Genomic DNA, 22795 nt, shown 5'->3' on the forward strand with positions numbered 1-22795 from the left:
GCTATCTGTTCAACGTTTTAACCACTGATTTTCCGCCCTATTCAGAGAAGTGTAGCTCATCCCTCTTCTTTGTACCCATTAGGCTAATTTGTCCCCATCAACAGGTGTTGAGTCATAGTTGCCTGAAAGGCACTTGCAAATGCTAAGTGGATGCTAATGCTAATCATAGGCCCAAAAGGACCATTGAGACTTGCTGGTGAAGATGTAAGGACCAGCTAAAAGGCTCCAGTACCAAAGAAAAAAACATTAAATGCATTGTGAGTCACAGCTTTCCACTGAAGTCTCCTCTTTGTTTTTGCCTTTGAAGATAGATGGCAGAAGTGAGATAATGATGAATTTGCACAAATTGGCACACATCACAAACAAAGCGAGTGACACACTTACACAAACATGCACAACACTTCAAACATGCACACAAAGCAGTTAGTATCTTTGCTTATTTATGAGTCTAGCTAAGACATGCTCTTTGGTGTAGCCTATACAGTGTTTGATGTGTTGAGGTATCCTGGGGCTTTGTGGACTTCCCTTGTTCTTTTCACAGTACAGTAGCTGCAGCGGTGTTTCTCTATGTGTCTCTCCACTGTCACCACCCTCTCTTTCTTTATCTGTTCTGGCTTTACATTTATTTTTCTCTCCCTGTTTCCTTTTTAGTCTCCTCTTCTCATCCGTCCTTTCCTACCTCACTTAATCACTGTCTCTTCCTCTTTCTCCCTCATCCATCCCAGTGTCCTTCATCTCTGCTCTGTCTCATTCTTGATTGTCAACCTTTCCTCACCTTCATTTTGTCCTTTGTGTCCACTCTGAGTTGTATGTAGTCTTTCTGAAGAGACTGAGCTCAGTAAACAGTGTTTTGGTCATGCCTGTGAATGTTTGTCTAACCTCCTCTGTCTGTGTCACAGCACCTTTGTGTTGGCTTCAAAGGAACACACACACACACACACACACACACACACACACACACACACACACACACACACACACACACACACACACACAGAAGCATACACCCAATTGCCCTCACACAAAATCTTCCAAACCTTTAAACTGTGGTATGTACTCACGGAGTGCACACATATGCTTTTTCAACCTCTCACATGCTGACGCTCTTACAGTGAAAACATCCACCCACACAAACACACACTGAGAGTGTAACCCCTCTTATGAGTGGAGAGCGGAGAGTGCCAAACCCCCTACAGTGTTTTGGATTGTACTAAAATTGTCCCCAGGCAGGGGCTACAGGAACAAGTGCTAGGTCATGATGAACTTTTATCATGCCTCCACAACGGCAACAGCCTCGGCCACAGGCGTAATGTTTTCAGGTTTTCCATCTGTCCATCCATCTATCCCACCCTTTTGAACGTGATATCTCACGAATGCTTTGAGGGAATTTCTTCAAATTTAGCACAAACAAGTTCTCATCGGTTGTGGATCAACTGGTGAAAATAATTGTTGTCAAAGGTCAAGATCACTACGACTTCACAAAACACTTTCTTGACCGTAATTGAAGAGTTCACACCAATTATGACAAAATATGCTTCATAACTTATTAAAATAAATTCCTTCAAAGTCTTCATTACATATATTAATGAGTCTGGACAAATGTGGATGTAAACTGCCACTTGACTGGTTGCTGGAGGCATACAACCGCAAGGCAATAATTATAGTTTTTACTCTGCTGAAGATGAGGAGTTAAGAAAAGAGATTGAAAAGCAAAGAAAGTGAGACAATGTGAGAAATGGCTGAATGGATGTCTGCCTGATATGTACTGTAGGTTTACTGCAAGGACTGCAGGACTAAAGAGAGCGTGTGCTTATTGCATGTATAAAAGCCACCATACACTTGTTTCTGTTTGCTTGTGAGTTGTTTGCATGTGGGAAGTTAAATGTGTGAAGCTGTTTGGGGAGCATTTCAGTCAGTGTGTGAGTCATCAATATCTATACAGTCCTGTTGTTGACATCACTGAGAAACCAATATTTTCCAGAAGCATTTAAATAGAAAGTTCTTTGTGGTAACGTTACCAGGCCACCGAGATGTTTCTAAGCAGATGTTTCAAGCCAAATATTTAATTAATAGACAGTTGGACAGGTTGCAGTGGATACTAGGATGAGAATAGCTACTCTATAGTCTGCAGAGGTTTCAACAAGCCAATATTCCAACTCATTCGATCTTCACCAACAATGATCTCCTGTTGGTCTCCTGACACGCCCCTTTATGCAAACCCGGAACCGTCCCCCTTTTGCTCCCATAGACATGACTTGCCATGAAGTATCTTGCTCTGCCATGTAAAATCTTTGTAGGAAGTGTCTGTGGCAGCTTGACAACAAGTAAGGGTGCGTCAAAGGGACAAAATAGTAGCAGCCAAAGATTCTAGGATGTAGCGCTCTGGAATCTTTGGTGACGGCACCAGTGACACTGTAAAATAAAGAATCTTTGGTGGCATGCAATTAACACGATTAACACATTATGCTTGGTTCTTAATCTCATTGTGATTAACTCGTTAATGCTGACAATATTTAGATATTTTATGCTTTTCTTGTCTTACACTTTTTGAACAAAACATAATTCAGATGGAAATCCATAAGCATGTTTTCTCATGACACTTCTCTGACCACAACTCTGTGTCCATCAAGCTAATGCAGCAGCTCTGTTGTGTCCAACTGAAGGGACATAACGCATATAGTGTGTTCTTTTCTATAATTATATATAGGCCTGCTGTTCTCTATAATTCATGGATACGTACGCCCCAGCTGCCTCGGCACGTATGTAGCTCTCAGATGAATGCCTCTGTGGCCTGCCTAATGCACTGGACACCCCCCACACCCCCTTTCTTTAAACATTCATTTTCCTTCTTGATTGTCGTTTTGTCAGTTAGACTTGAGAATTACTGAGAGGTCCCTCCAGTCTTTCAATCCTGTCTATATTTGGCCTTCATCTCCATGCCAACGCTTGAAACTGAAACTGCAAAAAGCATGCAGTCTCTCTGCATAAAAGAAAGTGATGGAAGTTAATTGGTTTTAGCAGCAAAGGTGAGACTGCATCAAAAATAGTAATCGGACAGAAAAGAGAAAGATTAAATCCAACAGAGGAAGAGAGAGATACAGTAGTGACGCACTGTTTCTTCACTTTTTTCATCGTTAGTGGTCTCTAAGCACTAAATATTTTCAAGTGTGAGAATCTACTGTATATCAGGTATTGATTAAGGTACACCAAAACAAAAAAAATGATAAGCTTGACTTTTTTGGTCATGATCAGAACGACAGGGACACAGAGGTAGAGAAGATGGTGCAGGACGGAGGGAAGAGAGGAAGTGAAGAGAAGAGAGGAGAGATGTGGGGCGAGAGCCGATGCTGACCAAAGCTGACACCCCTCGGCATGCAGCGTTCATCCCTGGGGTGTGTGTGTGTGTTTGTCTTTTTCATGCCTGTATGCTTGTGTGAGCGTGACTGAGAAACAAGGGAGAATATTTAAAGCTGATTTGTCATGAGAGAGTGGCAAAACAGTGGAGCCAGCACGGGCTTTGATATGCAGCACAGCGATGCGCACGCACACACATGCACACACACACACACACGGAGGCCTTGAGCTAACATTTAGCCAGATGGAAAAGGCTTTGGTTATTTCTCATGGGTGGAAATACTCTGAGGGTGCAAGGACAGCTTCCCGCATCAACAACCAACACACATGTACATGCACACAATCACAGACTCACATATAGTGGCTTACAGATGTGCATATACAAACCCATTGTACACACATACGCAACCAATGACATAAACACACATATTCACAAACAAACACACGAGTACACACACACAGTGTTTAGCAGCTAATGCATAATGTTTTACACTCTGTGCTAAACACAGATGAATAAACAGTCCAGAAGATAACTGGGAATGACAGAAAATGTAATGATAATAATAATGATAACAGAGTATTTTAAGTCAAGTATCTCTGTGGATTATTGGTAAAGCTGCCACACTCATTCATGCTAAAGCCAAGTTGGTTCATGAAATCCTCACTAAAATAAACCTGTATTTACTAGACTGAGTGATACCTAGACCGTGGTTGAGCTAATGCCTGCCTCACAATATGAATAAAGTTGTCCAAAACTATCCACTGCTGCACACAAACTACAATGTATCATGCAAGAAGCCTTTCCCTTGATATTACAGACTTTTTCAGACACCTGTCTATTCAGTGAGAACTGGTTTCTTTACTAGCTAGTCCTGTCATTGATATGCTCATTCATTCTCTTTTAACTTAAAAGTTTATTAAAGGAACAGCTCTGTGAAGTACACTGTTTGCTTTCTGCTGGAGAATTAGGTAATAAGATTAACACTACTCTCATATATATGGAGCTGCATCCCATAGTCGGTTATCGTAGCTTAGCACAGAGACTGGAAACAGGGGGAAACAGCTGGCCTGGCTCTGTCTGAAAGTAACAAAATACTTTCACTAATGAACACATTTCCTTGGTTTAATCTGAAATTTCATTCATCCGCCTGCCCATGGTTGGAGCCTGTAGACAGATATGACAGTGGTATTGGTCTTCTTATCTACTGCTCCGCAACGGCAAATTAGCATACAGTACTTGCCAAAATGTCAAATTATTCATTTTCATTGATGCAATGTAGAATCATCTGCAATTATGTAGTTTAACTAATTTCATAATCTCAATGCACATCAAATCCCAATCCATAACAGTTTAAAACACGGATTTTTAGATAGAAACAGGGAATGCCACCAACAAAGAGAACAGAGACAATGCATTTCTCTGGGAAGTTTTTCACAGCTGAAAGTGAATGAATTATGTTTGTCCTGTTAGCTGGTGTTGGGGTTTATGAGAATTGATTTTGAGAAGATGAAAGTCAGACAGGATATGTTAGACAGGGAAAGGCAGATGTAGGAAATGGGGTTGCCTTGTTATAGGCAATGTCCTGTGGGAGTGTGTCTCTGAGTGAGAATGTATCATATGCAAACTGTCAGTCAAGAAAAATAGGGTTTGTTTTGTGCAGAATAGAGAGTATAAGTATAATATAAGGTGAGTGCACAGCTGTGACTTCACCAAAATCAAGTTTTAATTAAAAGAGAAATATGAGGTTTAACATCTCATCTTCATCATCAGCCCTTTTCTTGTTTTTTTTGTCTTTGAGTTTGACAGCACTTTCTCAACAGAGTTATTTTTCAGTCTCTGATGCACGCTTGTTGCTGGGTGATTCGAGTGTGATTGGCACTTGGATCAGAAATAGATCTCAGAGCCATGAAGAACATCACACCCTGGCACTGGAGGTGGGAAAGCCAAGTTTTATTAGTGAGAATTTACCCACATACATCCTGGCAGACATGCATCCATGCAAATACACACATACTGTTGAGAACTTTGTCTTGAAACTTGGCACATGCACAAACACACCTTGATCAACCCCCACAGACACACATCACACGTAACAGAGTCATTGTCACGATTTTTCAAGTGTCAGATCAGGAGTTTGAAAGCTTAATTGCCGGTGTCAGACATTGCGTGTAGGGGTGTATATTTAAATCTAGAGGTGTGAGTCAGACTGTCAGTGATATTATCAGCACTATTGACATCATCTTATTGCAGAACATTAAGTTTCTGTCAAGGCTGGAGGGGATAAATGTTAGGTTACTGGTTTGGAGCACAAGCCCTGTAAAATACAGTACATATTAACACTAATGATTGTGTTGCTTTGATGGCGAGAGTTAGGCAATCTTATGTGCTATGCAACCATAAGAAAGACTAATAAAAAATGACGACTTAAATTAGCTTGAGTATACATTTAGAGTGGGCTATTTAGTAGTACTATTATCCAAGGTAAGAGTCCTGGTACTGTTTATTCAGTCTTTCACCCACTCACTACCACAGGCTTTCTAACCATTACTACCAGCTTGAGCAGATCTGTAAGTTTTTGGTTTTGCTACATAGCCAAAATTGGCATTAATTGCTGTTTACTTACCAATCTAGAGGAAATGTCTCAAGTTCAGCATCAAACTTCATTCCTTTATTTGCCAAAAGCTGTCTCCTGCAATGAAATACAATGACTTTGATAAATCTTGTTTTGCTTCTATTTCATAATACAACTATGCTATAGTGAGTCACTGCAGTGCTGACTAGAGGGCGTATTCTAACCTTGTCTTGGAAATCAATCAATGGCTGAAACTCCTAGCAAGCAATTACTTCCACCACCATCTCCCACTCCTGGTAAAATACCATGTCCAGAGGTTGCGAAAACTTACATATAGCACCTTTGAAAATAGTTTGAACACCGTTAAAGAAGTTACCATAGTCACTGTTTCACTTTAAGTCCAAAGTGCAGACCTCCAGAGCTATACAGAAAAAAAATTGTTCTTGCCCTAGTATTTCTGGACTGCACTGTGTCTCCACATATTTGTTGGGTTCCTAAGGATCCTGCCCTGACTCCACTTCAGCCTTTTACCCAGACTGTAGACCTACATGCATTTGCAAAGCAGGCCAATGAAATGTAGCTACCTGTTTCCAGCACTGTCAATTCTCTGGACTGGATCTTTAACAGAAACCCCTTTTCTTATCATTGCCTCATTTGCATGAATTTGCAATGGAGTCACTGACATCACTGCATGATTTATAGTAAGGTCAATGGTGTGACTGAGGAGCAGCATCCAAAAGAGCTGGGTGGTACTCGAGCATATTTGCATATTTTCTCATTTTATTATCTCCCTTCTTCTTAATACTTTCTGTCTCTCACACACTTTCTCACACAGACACACTTGGGTGGGCACATGAATGCTAATTCATGTTGCAATAAATGCACATTCATACATAAACTTAGATATAGTACACATATATGTTCAAACATGCAAACATACAGTAACACACAAAATGGAGCTCTGTTATTGTTGTGCATATGGATACCCTTTCTTTAGAAAATGTGTTGCCACTAAAACTAATGTCTTCCAGACACAGTTTTCATTGTACCTTGTTACTGTGCCAATGAACAACTTGAGCCGTAGGTTTATCCTCACACTTCAGTGGAAAATAAAACCTACATACTGTATGTTTGGCTAATCAACAATGAAAACCATAGCGTTTCGGAAAAAGTTAACCTGAAACTTCTCGAAAACTAACAAATGCAAGGGATGTTGGGTGGGTCTCTTTTCAAGATGGATAGATGAGTTTTGAGTATCTAAGACAAAACGGTAACACAGAGAAAACATGGACAAGTATTAAGAGATCAAACCAAGTTTAAAAAAAAGACAGAGTTTGGCTCCTAGACCAGTGCTGGCTTCCATAAGAGTCACGTAAAATCCCTGGAAGATGTAACTTCAGTTTGCTAAGATCCACTGAAATACACAGTAGACGCAACACAGTATTTTGCTGCCTTGTGATGATATATAGTTCATATAGTTGATATAGTTCACATACACATAAACACATTTTTCCTTAGGTGCAATGCTGATAGATACACTCACACACACACACACACACACACAGACGGCTCTGTTCCCCAGGCACCTTAGTGGGTGAAAGTTCCTGACACATAAGCACTTTTATGACTGAATGGACCTACACAGTCAGGCCTCTGATCAGCAGAGTGGAAGAATCCCATTACAAACAAACTCTGCCCCATCGCACACACAAACACCCACTCACTCACAATTGCGCACGCAGATACATTCACACAAGCATAAATGCTCATAACTGAAAGCACACACTCCCTCACACAGAAAAATGCATATATGCTTGCACACATTCTGAGGCAGAGTCTTAATTGCTGAAGCCAGAATTAGCAGAAGGTGAGACTGCCAGAGAACGCTGAATGACCGATGAGACAGGAGTACTGACCGAAGCAGAGAAGAGGAACGTTAAGAGATGGGATGAGATAGGAGGGGGAATTAGGGGAAGTTTGCGGTGAAGAGGTGGAAAAGAAGACCAGAGCTTCATCATCATCTCCCTTGGGTGCAGGCTATGGTGCCTTGATTATGCATTCAGCTCTCTCGCAAAATATACACACACCTCAAAAAATATAGCCCTGTCAGCCTCCTTCAGCACAGTGCCTGACCTTAGAGAGTGTATGTGTGTGTGTGTGTGTACAAGAAAATGCCCTCTAATCAGCAATAAAATTCTGTGGACAGTTCATGAGTTGTGTTGTGCAATATCAAAATATCAAAATATCAAAATTATATTTATGATTGGGTTGATTAATCAGGATTAAATTTTCAGTGGGTGTGACTATGATGTTCATCAGTACTGATGAGTAATAATTATACTTTGGAAAGTACCATTATAGTTTATAGAACTACTCAGTAAAGCAGTGAAGCTAATAAGCAGAGGCAAAGTAGATGGGGCATGCAGAGAGTACAGAGGCAGTACTTTGGGCACAGCAGTGACCCTTGACCCTCATTCTAGAAGCACTGCCAGGCCAAATTGTAAACTTGTACAGAAATAATAAAATGTGATGGGTGTGAAAAGCTCAGACATGCACTTTGGAAAAACTGGAAACAGGGGGAAACAGCTGTTTGACTGTAAAAAAAATATCATCCTACCAGAAACTTTAAGATCACTTATTACCACAGTAAATCTTGTTACTTTTCATCTATACAAAAACAGTGTTGTAAAAGCTAACACCCAGAGCCAGACTAGCTCTTCTCCCCTGTTTTCCAGTCTTTATGCTAAGCTAAGCGGTTGCTGGCTGAAAGTTACCACTGAAGGGACAGATATGAGAGTGGTACCATCATATTTCAGTCAGGGTATGTTTTTATAAATTAGCTTTTGTATGTGTTCGATTTTAAAGTACCTGTTTTTGCTGAGGTTATGTCATCATTAGACAGAAATGGCACATTTATATTTGTATTTTTTGTGTGTGTTTGTGCCTCTGTTTATCTCAACAAATGTGTCTATCTTGCCAAAGTCCATACAAACTGCTTCACTTGTTTTTTTATTTAGAGCTGGACTAACTAACTGATTAGTTGTAACCACTAACAGACAGCAATCGCCTCACCACAGACTTGTACCGCAAAGAGGAGAACATCACGGTAACGCCAGTGGGCGGAGTCATCAACAGCCCACGCTACCCTAACGCTTACCCCCGCAACCTGCTGTTGTCATGGAAACTGCTGTCACCGCCAGGGAGCCGCATTCACCTGGAGTTTGACGGACACTTCGGTCTGGAGGAGGCTGAGATTGGAGTGTGCAGGTAAAACGTGGGATGCAGAGAAACAGATGGAGAGGGGGGAGAAATTCAGAAGAGAGGATTAGAACAGAAGACAGAGAGAAGTAAGCAGACATAAAATGTCTTTCGCAGGAAAAGACAAAAGGCAAGAAAGATAATACCTGAAAGGAGGAAAGAATGATAGAGGTACAGGGGAGGGAGCACTGATGAATTACAAGCAGCCATAAAGGAGAAAGGTCAGATGAAAGTAAGAGCGATTTAATAACCAGGTAGTGAGAGAAGGAATGATGGAGAGATGGTTTGGAGTGAGAAAGAGGAGAGGAAAAGTTTATCGAGTAAAACTTTCAAGTTGAGAGGACAAAATCAGCAACATTAAAACATGTGAAAATGATTTGATAATTTATGCACATTTGCACACCAACAATAAACTGTGATCAGAAGGATGTGCGAGAAAAGAACATAAAAAGGTACGGGGGGGTGGAATCAGGATGAGAGAGATGGATAGTTTAAGTTTGCTTTCTTGCCAAGAAGTATAAGAAGTTTGTCCTTGAGGGTTGAGGGGAGAAAATAGACTTTTTAATCCCCATATGCAACTCAGCTGTCTTTGTAAGCACTTTGCTGAAAAGACATGGGGGGCGGGGGCATGGGGAAAAGAGAGGCAGGAGAGATGCGGAAAGGTAGGAAGAGGGAGAAAGGAGCTTTGCCTGCTTTCACAAATCTTGTTTGGAACATTGACTGTGTGTGTATTTCTGTGTGCATTTTGATAGATGGACTCATTAATTGACTGGGGCATTGATTGCCGGAACGTTTAGTCAAAGTTACTTGAAAACTTTAACTTTTCCCCTGAGAATTCTTGCTGTCAAGTACCATGGCTGGCTGATGGCCTGGTGGTTTGAGAAGACATCATAGAGTTGTCTCATCACAGGTTTGATAACATGAGCTGTGAAGTGTCTTGAGATCGTTAAACTAATCTAGATTGTGTTAGGGAGTAGCAGAAATGACCAAACGCACACTATGTCCTTTGAGGCTGTGGCTAGATTTAGATGTTGTGCCAGGGTCCCCCAAAATTGTATTTGTCCAAATGGTTTATGTTCAAATTCTTGCAAAACAAGTAACATCACCATCAGCCAAAGGTATCACCATAAATGACGTTCTTCCTTCCATTTGTGAGGGAAGACAAACAAACACATTCATTCATTCATGTATTTTTTTTTCAGTTTCAAAGTCTCACTTTTTGTATTGTCTTGACATGTACAATTTCCTTTATCCTTTATCTTTCTCCCCTCTTCCCTCCCACGCATTCATCTGCCTCCTCTTTCTTTCTCGCTCCAGGTATGACTTTGTGGAGGTGGAGGACCAATCAGAGACCAGCACTATAACTTGGGGTCGCTGGTGTGGGCAGAAAGCTCCACCTAGTCTCAACTCCAAAACCAACACGCTCAGAGTCACCTTCAAGTCTGATGATTACTTTGTTGCAAAGCCGGGATTCAAAGTCTACTACTCACTGCTGGTGAGAGACGTACACACACACACACACACACACACACACACACACACAGCTGACGATGAATCATGAGCTGTTATTTGTGACATAGCTTAAAGTTTTTTTTTTTGTTTTGTTTTTTTTTTTTGTGACATGAAGTTCAGCCCAAGTACCACTGCAACGCCTCAGGTAAAATGCTTCTCTCACTCTTTTACCTCCACTTGACAATAAAGGAGAGAGCTGGTATGATGGGGAGATAAATAGATGGGACAGGAAGGGAGAGGAGAAGGATCTAGTGAAGTGGTCGGTAAAATGCCAAAATGTATTAGCCAACTGTTCTTTTCTCTCATGTCTACTTGACAGTAGAGGAGAGATGGAGGGATGGGGGGAGGAGGCAGGGGTGGAGGGAGGGAAGATGAGAAAGTGTTCTCCTAAAGGCTGTCAAATGAACAGATAAGGAGATTAGCTTTGTCATTCTGTCAGGAAGGGGAAAGAAGAAAGAGAGGGAATCTGATTTGAAGATGTTCTCCCACCCTATAATCAGAGGGGAAAGGGGAAGAGACAGAACAGCGGAGAGAGAAAAAGGCATTTAAAGATGTTCCCTGGCTTCCTCTTTCACGAGTACAGAGGAGAGAGTGGGGAAGAGACACGGCATCATAGACGGGGTTGAGCTGGTGGCACCGCTTATTATCTGAGAAAAAAAAAGTGGTGTGAGCACAGATGAACCAAAGGGCAAGACGGTAATAGAGACAAAGAGGCTGTATTTTCAGACAGTCTTACACTTTCATAGTCATTTTGATATTGCAGCTGAGATTTTTAAGGACAAGGCTTTCATTCATTTCAACAAAGACTGTGTGTTAGTCCGCACTTTCTAACTTCCTTATACATATATTATGTCTGCTGCACTCAGCCCAAAGCTCATTGCCCAGTGAAGATGTAAACATCAAAATAGGGCCCCCTCATGTCCTAAAACTGGGCACTGTAGTTTTTAACTAGAACTGAAACTGGAGTAAGTAGTGCACTCGTTGAGGACTATTTTTAGCAGTGGATTAATACATATTTTGTATGCTAACTAGTATTACCGTCAGCAGGGCGGAGTACAAGGGACTGACTCAAACTTCACTGTCATGATGTGACATCACCCAGTGCAATGATGTGGCTCACTGATGTTTTTACCAGTTTTTCAACAACAGTTTCACTGAGAAATACGCTGCTGTATTTATCTACACAGGCCTTATGTGTTAAGCAAGTATTAAAGGTAAAGAAGTAATATCAGCAAAAGTAAAAGTACTCACAATGCAGAATGACCACCCTCAGAATGCTATATATATATATATATATATATATATATATATATATGATATTACTGAATTATTATTGTTGATGCATTCATGTGTAAGCTGCAATTTAATGGTGTAGCTGATTGAGTTTGATCAGTGATAATGAACATGGGTGTCATTGACAAAGTGCAGGCCAGGGAAAAAACAAGAGTGGATAAACACCTGATGCCTGTCATGTAATGTGCAAATGTACATTTCTGCCACTTTAATGTAATACAGTCAACAATATAATCATGCTTTTTTCCAGACTTTGGCAGCAGGGTGGTGGCATCTGATTCATTAATTCTGATCCATTTTGCTTTGTTGTACTTTAATTCCATCCATGCATAAGGTATGCCTCCAAATGTTTCATAATAAAAGCCCTGTTAAGTAATGACAGTTTCTGGCAAATGAAATGCTAGCTTTTGATTTGAAAAGGTTGCAGGAAGTGTTTGTATTAAGTTTGTATTAACAGCATAATGCAGTAACTTTAACAGGGCAAATGAGACCGGATCAAAACGCAGCTTCGTACTAAAATAAAATACAATATTATACTTATCAAACAAAGGGAATTAGAAAAAAAAGGCTTCCCGCCAATTTGCTTCAAAGAAAGGTCTGTTACCTTTTGAAGCTGAGATTAGAAGAAAAAAAAAAAGGCCCTGGTCACTATTAAAGGAAATAACATATGTAGATATACTGTACATGTAAAGTACTGCGCAAAGCATTTCAAGCCACACAAAACATCAAATAACAGACAAAAATCACCATAAGTTTTTTAGATTTTTCTGAGACTGATGTCCTGACACCAGGATTGAAGTGGCATCTCTATTAAATGCAAATCAAATCAAGATAATTGCAGAAATGCAGAGGACCACAAAGTCCCACACCACAACAAACTCAAGTGTTCTCGGTTGCTATGGCAATATGAAAAGTGTTACACAGAAGGCAACAGAGGACTCAGCCTAAAACTGTGGCCCTAAATTACATCAACTGAAAATACTAGAGAGCAGGTTGACCATGTTAAATCCAACATAATGTAAAAGTAAAAGCACCTTAAAATATGGTAGTTGACTGAATTGTTGAATGAATCTAGTTACTTTACGTTAATGCAAAACCCCCAAACAACTGCTTCATCTTTGTCAGCCACTCCTGCTGCTTTTCTCTGTCTTCCCTCCCTCCTCTTCCTTTGTGATTTCTCCTCTGGTCAAATAATCACTCTTATGTACATTTAAAACAGAATCCAGCTCTCGAGGCTTATCTTATTTGATCAGTTTTACCCATTTTTCAAAGAGCTCCTGTGCTTGAGTGTGTTTGCGTCTTTCCATCTTATACGCACACACACACAGCTTCCCTTCAGCTAAACTGGAGCTGTGTGTGTGGCTTAATTTAGCAGGTCTAATTTGTTCTCTCCAGACCTGTCGAACAGATAAGAGGGAGGAGGAGAGGAAGCAGAGAGAGGAAAGGAGGAAGAGAGAGACAACGAAAGGCAGAGCGAGAATGAGGAGAAACAGCACTGGTAGGAGAGAACAGGTGTCTGAGATGGTATCAGCATGTCAGCTAATGACTAAAACAACCTGAACTGAGGGAGGCAGAGAGAGAGAGAGAGAGAGAGAGAGAGGGAGAGAGAGGCATTTATGAGTCAGGGAGATATAGAGTGGACTGAGGTGGACTAGATAAAAGTAAAACCATGAGGCAAAGTAAACCAGCATCAGTGTAAGAGAGAGAAAAGGAGTCAGATGGAAGCCTACAGGGAAAAGAGAGGTAATAAAGACTGAAACAAAACACAATTTTACTACTAACCCCCTGCCATATTCCAAATCTGTGTTAGTCTTTCACACCTGGGGCTGCACAGGTAGTTGCTGTTATCAATGACATTGACGCTGAAAATGTGTCGACATTAATATTTTAAACCAACGCACTGCTTTTTAATTTTCTTTTTTTTCTAAAAAGCTTCAGTTCGTCGTAATTTTTTTTCTTCGATATCGCTGTCGTTACTGCGTGATGACGCTTTTCGGCTCCAGTCATTGGTCAGATCCAGTCAACGCTACAGCTCTCCACAGGGACTCTGAGTGCCTCATAACCAAAGGCTGACCCAAGACCAAGTCAAGCCAGATGCAAATCACATTAAGTCTTATCAGGTCTGGATAGGGTTTCATTCTGTTCATCGACCCTTTATGGCTGCTTGTTCATGAGAGGAGCATCACGCTGCTGCAGCATTGGTGTCCTCTTTCTTTAAATTTAGTCACTTTGTGTGTCTTGGGCAGAGTATATAGCAGGTCTCAAAAAAGCTGAATTTGAGAAGGTGTAAATGTATCCATGTCTCCAAGATGCATGCATAACATGTACTCTTCCCAAGTGTTTGGGCAGTGAGCAGTCTGTGGAAGTTGCCTCTGACACTAAAGCCATCTTTCACCTGATCGCATTAAACTTTATGAAAAAAGTGGCTCTAAAGATTTCATCATGTACAGGAGTACAGAAGGTGTAACAACCAGTTGTAGCATTTACATAATCTGTGAAGATAAGTGAAGCATTAGTCCGCCAGTGCAACTTATCCATGTTTGTGTTCGGTTCCGCACAGTTTTTATATGGCTGCTAAACTGTTACTGCTGCAGCTTTACTTCTCAAGTGCCCATTTACTCTACTGCTGGTGATTTTCAGCCCACACCAAACTGTGATCTGATCTGTGGCTAAGTGTAAACAAAAGTCTATCAGGATTTTATTCATATACTGTATGAGAAATGACAACCGTGAATAGGGTCTCATCACATCAGCCACATTTCACATCAGCTCTCATTATCTTGAGTCCATTTTGGATCAGATCTCTTGGCGCGCATAAAAATTCTTTTATGCGCATCAAGTTTGGATAGGTTTCCACAGACTGGGACCTAAATTGACCTTTATGTCTGATATAAGAATAATACTGCTCGCCTCTCCAAAAGCAAACAAAAGCTCACCATCTGCAGGCAACACTCCAGCCAAACAGAGGCTTTACTCATTATTCATGTCACTGTTTTTCTCCCAAATCATTCCTCTCTGATCCTTTTCAAATCTTGTTTTCAGCGGGTGTGATTTGTCATCTGCAATGCTGGCTCACATGGAGTAATGAGTTCTTTTGATTGCATAAGATAAAAATTTAAGAGCTATTTCTTCATAAAGGCTCAAAAGAAATGCTCTACGAGTGCAAAATCAGCCTCATTATATTTATCGCGAGCAGACGCAGCTCTAAGTTTATCTTTGACAGATGTCAGAGCCTCAGACTTTCATTGGTGTTTGTTTGTTTTGGGTGTCTTTTCCGCCAATATGGAATTTGTTGTCTGAGATCATACAAGTAACAGTAAAGTGTTCTAAGGGAGGGGGGGACTGCCAGTCGCAGTTGGGAAAACACTACTGATCCAGGAACATGATCTCAGTCAGTTCCCAGAAACCCATTCAGAGTCATCCGAAATGTGCTTCCCAAACAGACTGGACTGATGAATATTGAATATAACAGAATATGACCCCAGATGAAACCAGAAATACATCCATGTATGCATGTATGAGTGTTTGTGCTCACATCACTGTCTTTGTGAAGACCAGTTTCAGTTTTAAACCGTCTTAGGGAGAGCATTTCTGCATTGTGAGGACAATTTGGCAGGTTCTTACTACTTCAATGGGCTGTTTGAGGGTAAAGACTTGGCTTTAAGATTAAGTTCAGTATTAGGTTCAGGTTATGGTTAGGGCTGGGGGTAATCATTTAATTGTGATGAAGAACAGGGTCGGGCCATGCAAGGCTTTATGTCAGCTAGGAGTTATGATAAGTCTGCTTTACTACTGTTTTAATGTCAGTCACCAGGAGACAGTATCAAAACTGATACAATGTATTTACATAAATATACTGCCGATTAGAGGTGGTGTGATATACCAGTACTGACAATAACCATGATATTTAAAAACTGAAATACTGATACTGTGTTAATAATACACATATGATAATTTGGTGATGGCAGATGTTTGGCCTTTTTGATTTTTGTTTATCAGTTCATCGGGTTGCTTTTTCACTATCCATTAAGTGGAACTGTTCGTTTTGTCACTTTTGTATATGGTAACAGACTCTCTCTCCACCACCCTATACTTGTATCTGAGTCTGACTCATTTGCCAAAAATTTTATATTATTTATACTATATATATATATATATATATATATATATATATATATATATATATATATATATATATATATATATATATATACACACACACATATATAATGATGATACTGATATAATGATACTGAGACCCTTCTGCACCAAAAGTATGACAGTAAACTACAAGAAAAGCTACTGTGCTACATGAGAGGGAGAACTTTCCTGGCCTGAAAATGAGCTTTGACACAGATGAGACAGCATAAATGTGGCCGGTGCGATTTATCTACTAACTTAAACGTCCTCTGGCTCAGGTACCACACACTTAATCCTCAGCTGCTCCAGTGTCCAACTGTACAAAATCAAGGTTGAAAAGGGCAGCTCCCTGGTGTCCCCTCCACTAGACTTCTACTGTAAATAAGAATTTGTTCCCTCACCACCAGTGGACATGGCGATTTTGCCTGAAATATTACTTTTAGTCTCTAAACATTGTTTTATAAATCACACAAAACATTTACTCAAAAACAATTCACCTGCAAAATGAGAAACCTGACAAACACCCTCTGAAATGATCCTTGTGTGTCCTGCAGACTTTTTATATTAGAAGTGTTTGCATAATATTTCTTAACACTTCTATTTCAAATCTCCATTATCTACATTGCTATATGTGTGTGTATATATATATAAATATATATAAAATCATTTGAGACTAATTTGTTTAACAATGGTACCATGTGTTTGCATCAACCCAAGTGGGGGGATGTCTCACACCATATACATTGCCTTTGCTGTTCCTCAATAAAAAAGTGAGTGAAATCTACGAACAACGCAGTAACTAACCTCCATAATGTTACAGTACAAGACGCCTTTTTTTCTGTCCTGCTTCTACTTGTTCATCTGATAAATAAGATAAATAAGCAAAGTGCAGCATGACTTGCTGCACTTTCACAGAATGTGATTTCCCCACAGATGCAGGATGACATGATTATGAAAACAGAAAAGAATGAGTTACGGCTATATCCATATGACTAACTCAGATTGTTATAGGTCAGTTTGAACATCAAACGCACCAGAAATGAAAGGCAAAATGTTTTTTTGTCCAGAAAACTCATAAGTATATCAACCATCAGTTGATGCAACCTCAGTTTTTGATCAGTTTGCAATATTTTGTAAATGTAATAATAAATTGTCAAGGAAATCATGAGCTAAGTAGGTACGAGGGTAAAAGTTTGGTGCTGTGGCTGGCAGGTGACTACAGTCTGCATGCTGAGACATTCGCTGTCAGTCTGTCTTTTTTTCCGACCCTATTAAGTGGCCCAGATGTGCTTGACATGAAGCATTTACCCTTAAAAGGAAATGAGAGTAGGGATGTGTAAACATGCATTTAGTCACTCACACACACGCACTTACAGGAAACCTCCTGACCACATTCACAGCTGGTTTGGGTGTGCATTTATGTGTATGAGTACATTTATCCAAAGGCCACATGCAAGAATCTGTTAAACAAAAAACTTTGTGCACTGACAGGCTTTGATGTCAACTCTATTACATTCACAGACACACACTTATGCACACTCACACACCGAGACAAAGTGAGGGCACTGGGTCTTTGAAGTGCGCCCGAGACAGATTTACTGTTCCACATTGACCAGAGATGGTATTTAAGACTCTTCAAGGAGAGGGATTCGATAGCCTGTGAGATTTTATGTGTGTGTGGAAAGAGAGTGATGCCGGAGACAGAGTGTGTGTGTGTGTATGTGCAGGAGAAGGGAAAAAGAAAGACAAAGAATGTGTGCGTGTGTGCCAAATATGTCAGACTGATGAGTGTTTATCACCTAAACGTGCTTTGACCAGAGTCTGATTTCTCTCACAAATACACACACACAGACACACACGAAGGCATGCTGTGACCAGCTCCACTGGAAATTCTTTCAGGATTTTGCTGATATAATGACAATCCATCAATTAGACAGGCAGACACCTGAATTTCTTGGATAGCCTTAGATTACAGTAGATGTGAACACTCCACCCTGCACGCTACAAGCTGTTTGAAGTCAACTATTTGAAAAGTAAAAAGTAAGTGTACTGGAGTGATACAAGGAAGTGTTTGCCTATGACAATCAGGGTTTCTGTCCCATCTGATAATGTTTCCCCAACCTTTACCTGAGGTTTTACTGCAGTTTCTTCTACTAACCTCAATCATAAATTGCAGTGTGAGTAAATGTACATATACAATATGAATGCTGTCAAAGTATCATCTAGCTGGCATTTAGTGCAATCCACACCAACAGCATTTCGGAGTCATTTGTCCATCTAATGAAACAGATACACTTCAACTGTCATAGCCAAGATGTCATAGCGTTTATGCAGTAGATTTTGTAGCACTTCTTATGTTGACCATTGCCATGATCCTGACCTGACATAAGTTTGAGTTGCCTAACCATACCCCATCAATGACTTATTTATTAGACAACAAGCAAACAGCATTCATTTCTTATCAAATTAGCTCCCATGTGCAGTTACTGTGATGTGTAAATATACCTTTGAGGACTTATAAGTTGGCCATAACAGGACACTTTACATACCCTCAAAACCACTACTCGTATTGTAAGTGTCACAGTACCTTGACATAAGACCATGATTCCTTTGGTCCGATCTACGTCATGTAGTCATTTGCTCAGGGAACTATTTCCATCAGTGTTATTGTAGTTGATGACAGCAATCAGTCATTATCAAGCTGCTTTTATCACCAACTGGTAAGCATGTCGATTGCAAATTATCATGGCTCTAAACAAATGTCATAAGAAACAAAATAATTTTTTCCCCTATTCATTAAGTAGTCAGCTTTCCTTTTCTTCTCTTCAGTATGGTACCTTAGCCATTTTCTGCTGCACTGATCAATTGTTTGGTTATTTCTGCCTTCTCTCCTTGCAGTATGACTCTCCTCTACCTGCAGCCAACACCATCAGGGAAGCCGTCACTATACCAATGATGGTGAGTCATGCTCACACTTACGCACTTTATGATGGTTAAAATCCTAAAATTAGAATTAAACAAAGCCAGAACCAGAACCACACGTGATTTTTAGTCACGCATTAACCACTGAATGGAAGTTTTGTACTATGGAAAAAGAAATGTCAGATTAGGAAATAGTCACATTCATCATTGGGGTTGTTCTGTTTTATTTCAGACTCATATTGATGTTTTAAGAACCTTAAATTCACTTCTTCCAAACTATTACTATCCAAACTAATACTAACACATTGTTTTCAACACATATAACCTACCTGGCCTCCAACCCCATCACCCAACACATATACATACACATATGTGCTTAAGCACTTAGAGCAACATTGGGAAAAATTAATAATTGTAATATATGGTCCACTTGCATCGGCCCACACAGAATATATTCACATGTGTGCTGTACTGTATTAATTATGCATGAAGCTTGAGATTTAACATGGCATGCTTCCTTAGACTTATGTTTTTATAAGCACATGTAATCAGTGTAATTTGTGTGTCTGTTTGAATGATCAGTGGGGTTCAGTGAAGTATGTGATCAAAATAATTAGTGTGCGCTGGGCTACGTGGCAGTTTTTCTGCATGGATTGATGATGGTCATATGTGTGTGGGTGTTTTAGCGCATGAATGTATGGATATGTCACCGCCAGTGCATATGGGATGTACATGTACGGTTTGTTGGCCTCTTCCACTTTATATTCAAATCCGCTATGTGGGGGTTTTCTCAGTGATTTGTGGTTGTTTTACAATTACGCTCATGTTGGTAACTGTTTCACACTACTGAACAAGAGTGATATATTCATTATACAGATGATGGGGAAAGTAATCTAATGGAGGTTTTGACTGTTTGCTTCAGTATTCAGGTCAGTCATCTATTTTACATGGATCACATCTTTATAGCATGGTGAAGTAATATGCATCATTTTAAATTTATACTTATTAAGTCACTGTATTTAGCAAATGTTAATCTCACAGGTCTACTTCTGTTCCCATGTTAGCTTTAATGAATCCAAGTCTCCTCTATAAGCTTCTGACATTTTCTCATCACTTACCCTTGTACTTCAGCCTGAGTGTAAGCCAGTGCTGATTATGGCAGCCAAAGTCCCAGGTGTAATAGTCCTACATGCTATAAGAATTTGATTGCAATTGCCGCGTATCTAGATAAATAGCCAGCAGCAGGGAGCAGCGGCCATAGGAATCATCTGTGTATTTTACTTTCCTATTTCACTTTTCAGTGTAGTAGAGAACTAATGACATATAAAGAGTAATATGTTCCTAAGTGTATATATGTTTATATCCTCCTATTTAGCTTTCTTATTTTATGTTGCTCTCTCAGACTACATGTTCACATTTACACAAAGGGTGAATGACTGTATTCAAAAGTATTGTTGCAAAACTTATGGCATATGCATACATATAAGTAGGACATTATTACCAATTTAGGAGGACTTTTTATGTTGTTCAGTTTGCACAATAATGATAGCAAGTTTGTAAAAAAAAACAAAAAACAACAGAGCAGAGCAAAGCTCAGTCTTTCAAGTATCACGTTCCAAGCTCAGTTTCACACCCAAGTTTGCATAGACTGCTGATTTGAGATGAAACACTGTGTATAGCCTTGGCATCACAGGCTGGTTTCTTAACTTAGAGTAAATGTCAAACTTCTCTCATATTTACATGTTGTATAAGTGCTTAGATGGGAAGTACATGGAGACGATTTACAAAAACAGTAAATACACCATTTTAGTTTAGTCAGTACATAATACGGAAAGATATAACAACAGTATATATTGATTAAACCAAGACTACCAGAGAGAAACATAGGAAATAACTGCACTACACCGTGGAAGAAGACTCTGATTGCATTAGATTAAAACATCTGCTGTTGAAGATTTCACTAAAAGCTCTGTCTGAAATTCTTAGCAGGGATCTGAAAGTGTTAGAGGAATCTGAGTCAGAATGACCAACAGTGACTTTGTCCTTTATGTTCATGGTTCTTTTCTGACTTTGGGGTAGTGTGGAGGTAATCTGTGGATACCTCCAAATCTTCCACTGGATATTCTTTCAATGCTTAGAAAGAAACTGAACTGCCCTTCACAGTACACTCAGTATCTACAGACTGAACAATAATATATGCAGTTTTAAAAACATCTGAACATTTGTCAAGGATTTCACTCAGTTCAGAGAACAATATCTTTCCTCTGCAGAAGTAGCCATCTCTGTGCATAAAGCTATTGCTTCCACATTTCATACACAGGACAGTGTCGGAGGGCAGATGCCAGTCACGGTCACAGAGGTTCCTTTCTCACTGGAGGATCTGGACCGGACCATAGCTGCCTTTGACACTATAGAGCAGCTTCTCAGATCCCTGAACCCAGACACCTGGAGACAGGACCTGGACAGCATCTACACCCAAACACACATACATTATATATCGAAGGCTTATCATCTGGCAAGCAGACATAATAAAGGTAAGATATACTTTACATCTTAAACACATCTATTATTAATCAAAACACTAAAAGCAAACACGTATGCCCTTGCATTGTGTTCATATGACAATCCCTTTCATTTGGTTCTAATAACTGGTACGTGCTGACACATTTCGATACAATTTTATAACGCAGAACTGAAACAAAACAAAAAACAACGAATCAATATAATGATGCCGACATAATATAATATTAATTGGATGCAATCACACTATAAATAAAAAATTAAAAAGTAAAGAAAAGTTTTACAGAATTAAAATGATCACAAATGTACAAATTAGCCCTACAAGATGGTGTCCAAGTAGCAAGAAATGCATATGAACTCCTATGAAAACCAAATTCTTGTGGCTGAGTAAATATATACATAAGCAATCTATATGCCAAAACTAAAACAAATTGTCTAACAGCTTGGTTGAACTGTGTGGTTGACAGCTGATTGATCAATACTGTAGTTCACGAGTCCTCCTTTCATGTCAAATAGAGTCATTTAAATCTGTATTCATAAAAAATGTTACTTTTAATTCTAGTGAATATCTCAAAATTTCCAGAGATATAAAGTATTTTTTGTCAGGTGTGATCATAGAGAGAGAAAATCGTACAGCATTAAAAATACCATCTTTGGTTGGTTCTCTTGCTACAAGGGTCATATAAATCACACATATTGTGTAGAAATAATGTTTTATTTATTGAATGTATAAAGATACATTTCACAGAAAAATCTACTATTTCTATGTATCAAAATAGAAGCAGTACTGGTTAGCACTGTCACCACACAGCAAGAAGGTTCTGAATGTGAACGAGCCCACTGGGGCCTTCCTGTGTGGAGTTTGCATGTTCCCCCTGTGCCTGTGGGTTTCCTCCAGGTGCTTCGGTTTCCTCCCACAGTCCAAAGACATGCAGATTAGGCTAATTTGCAGCTCTAAATTGCCCTGCAGGTGTGGATGTGAGCATGAATGTTTTTTTGTCAGCCTTATGATAGACTTGCCACCTGTCCAGGCTGTACCCCACCCTCACCTAATGTCACCATGGATTGGCTCCAGCCCCGTGACTCTAAAAGGAGAATGAATGGCTAATGAATGAATATTATTACAAGTATGGAGCCCTTTGGTGACATGTCGCGTTGGCCCGGTTGTTGCAGAAAGATCAGAGCAATGACATTGTCATCCAGTTTTATTGTGCTGCAGATGA

At 39.8% G+C, this 22795-nt stretch overlaps 2 protein-coding genes across 7 annotated transcripts in view; one reads left to right on the forward strand and one right to left on the reverse strand.

The window, feature by feature from the left end:
• gria4a (glutamate receptor, ionotropic, AMPA 4a) overlaps positions 1–22795 on the reverse strand; it is a 251711-nt gene that overhangs the window by 190606 nt on the left and 38310 nt on the right. Inside the window, exon 3 of the mRNA XM_071496138.1 lies at positions 5979–6044. The gene's annotated coding sequence lies outside the window, so the exon portion shown is untranslated. The remainder of the gene's footprint in view (positions 1–5978; positions 6045–22795) is intronic.
• Positions 1–22795, forward strand: part of pdgfd (platelet derived growth factor d) — a 48840-nt gene that overhangs the window by 14149 nt on the left and 11896 nt on the right. For 3 of the 6 annotated variants that reach the window (XM_071496139.1, XM_071496140.1, XM_071496141.1), the window contains 5 exons: positions 8984–9194; positions 10503–10680; positions 10813–10842; positions 19029–19088; positions 21373–21586. In XM_071496139.1, coding sequence (XP_071352240.1) covers positions 8984–9194; positions 10503–10680; positions 10813–10842; positions 19029–19088; positions 21373–21586 — 693 coding nt within the window. The remainder of the gene's footprint in view (positions 1–8983; positions 9195–10502; positions 10681–10812; positions 10843–19028; positions 19089–21372; positions 21587–22795) is intronic. The other 3 variants (XM_071496142.1, XM_071496144.1, XM_071496145.1) reach the window with 3 other exon arrangements.

Source organism: Trachinotus anak, unplaced genomic scaffold (assembly GCF_046630095.1).
Source record: "Trachinotus anak isolate AG129_WGS33_773 ecotype Australia unplaced genomic scaffold, CSIRO_AGI_Tana_v1 ptg000014l, whole genome shotgun sequence".
Classification (NCBI taxonomy): Eukaryota; Metazoa; Chordata; class Actinopteri; order Carangiformes; family Carangidae; genus Trachinotus; species Trachinotus anak.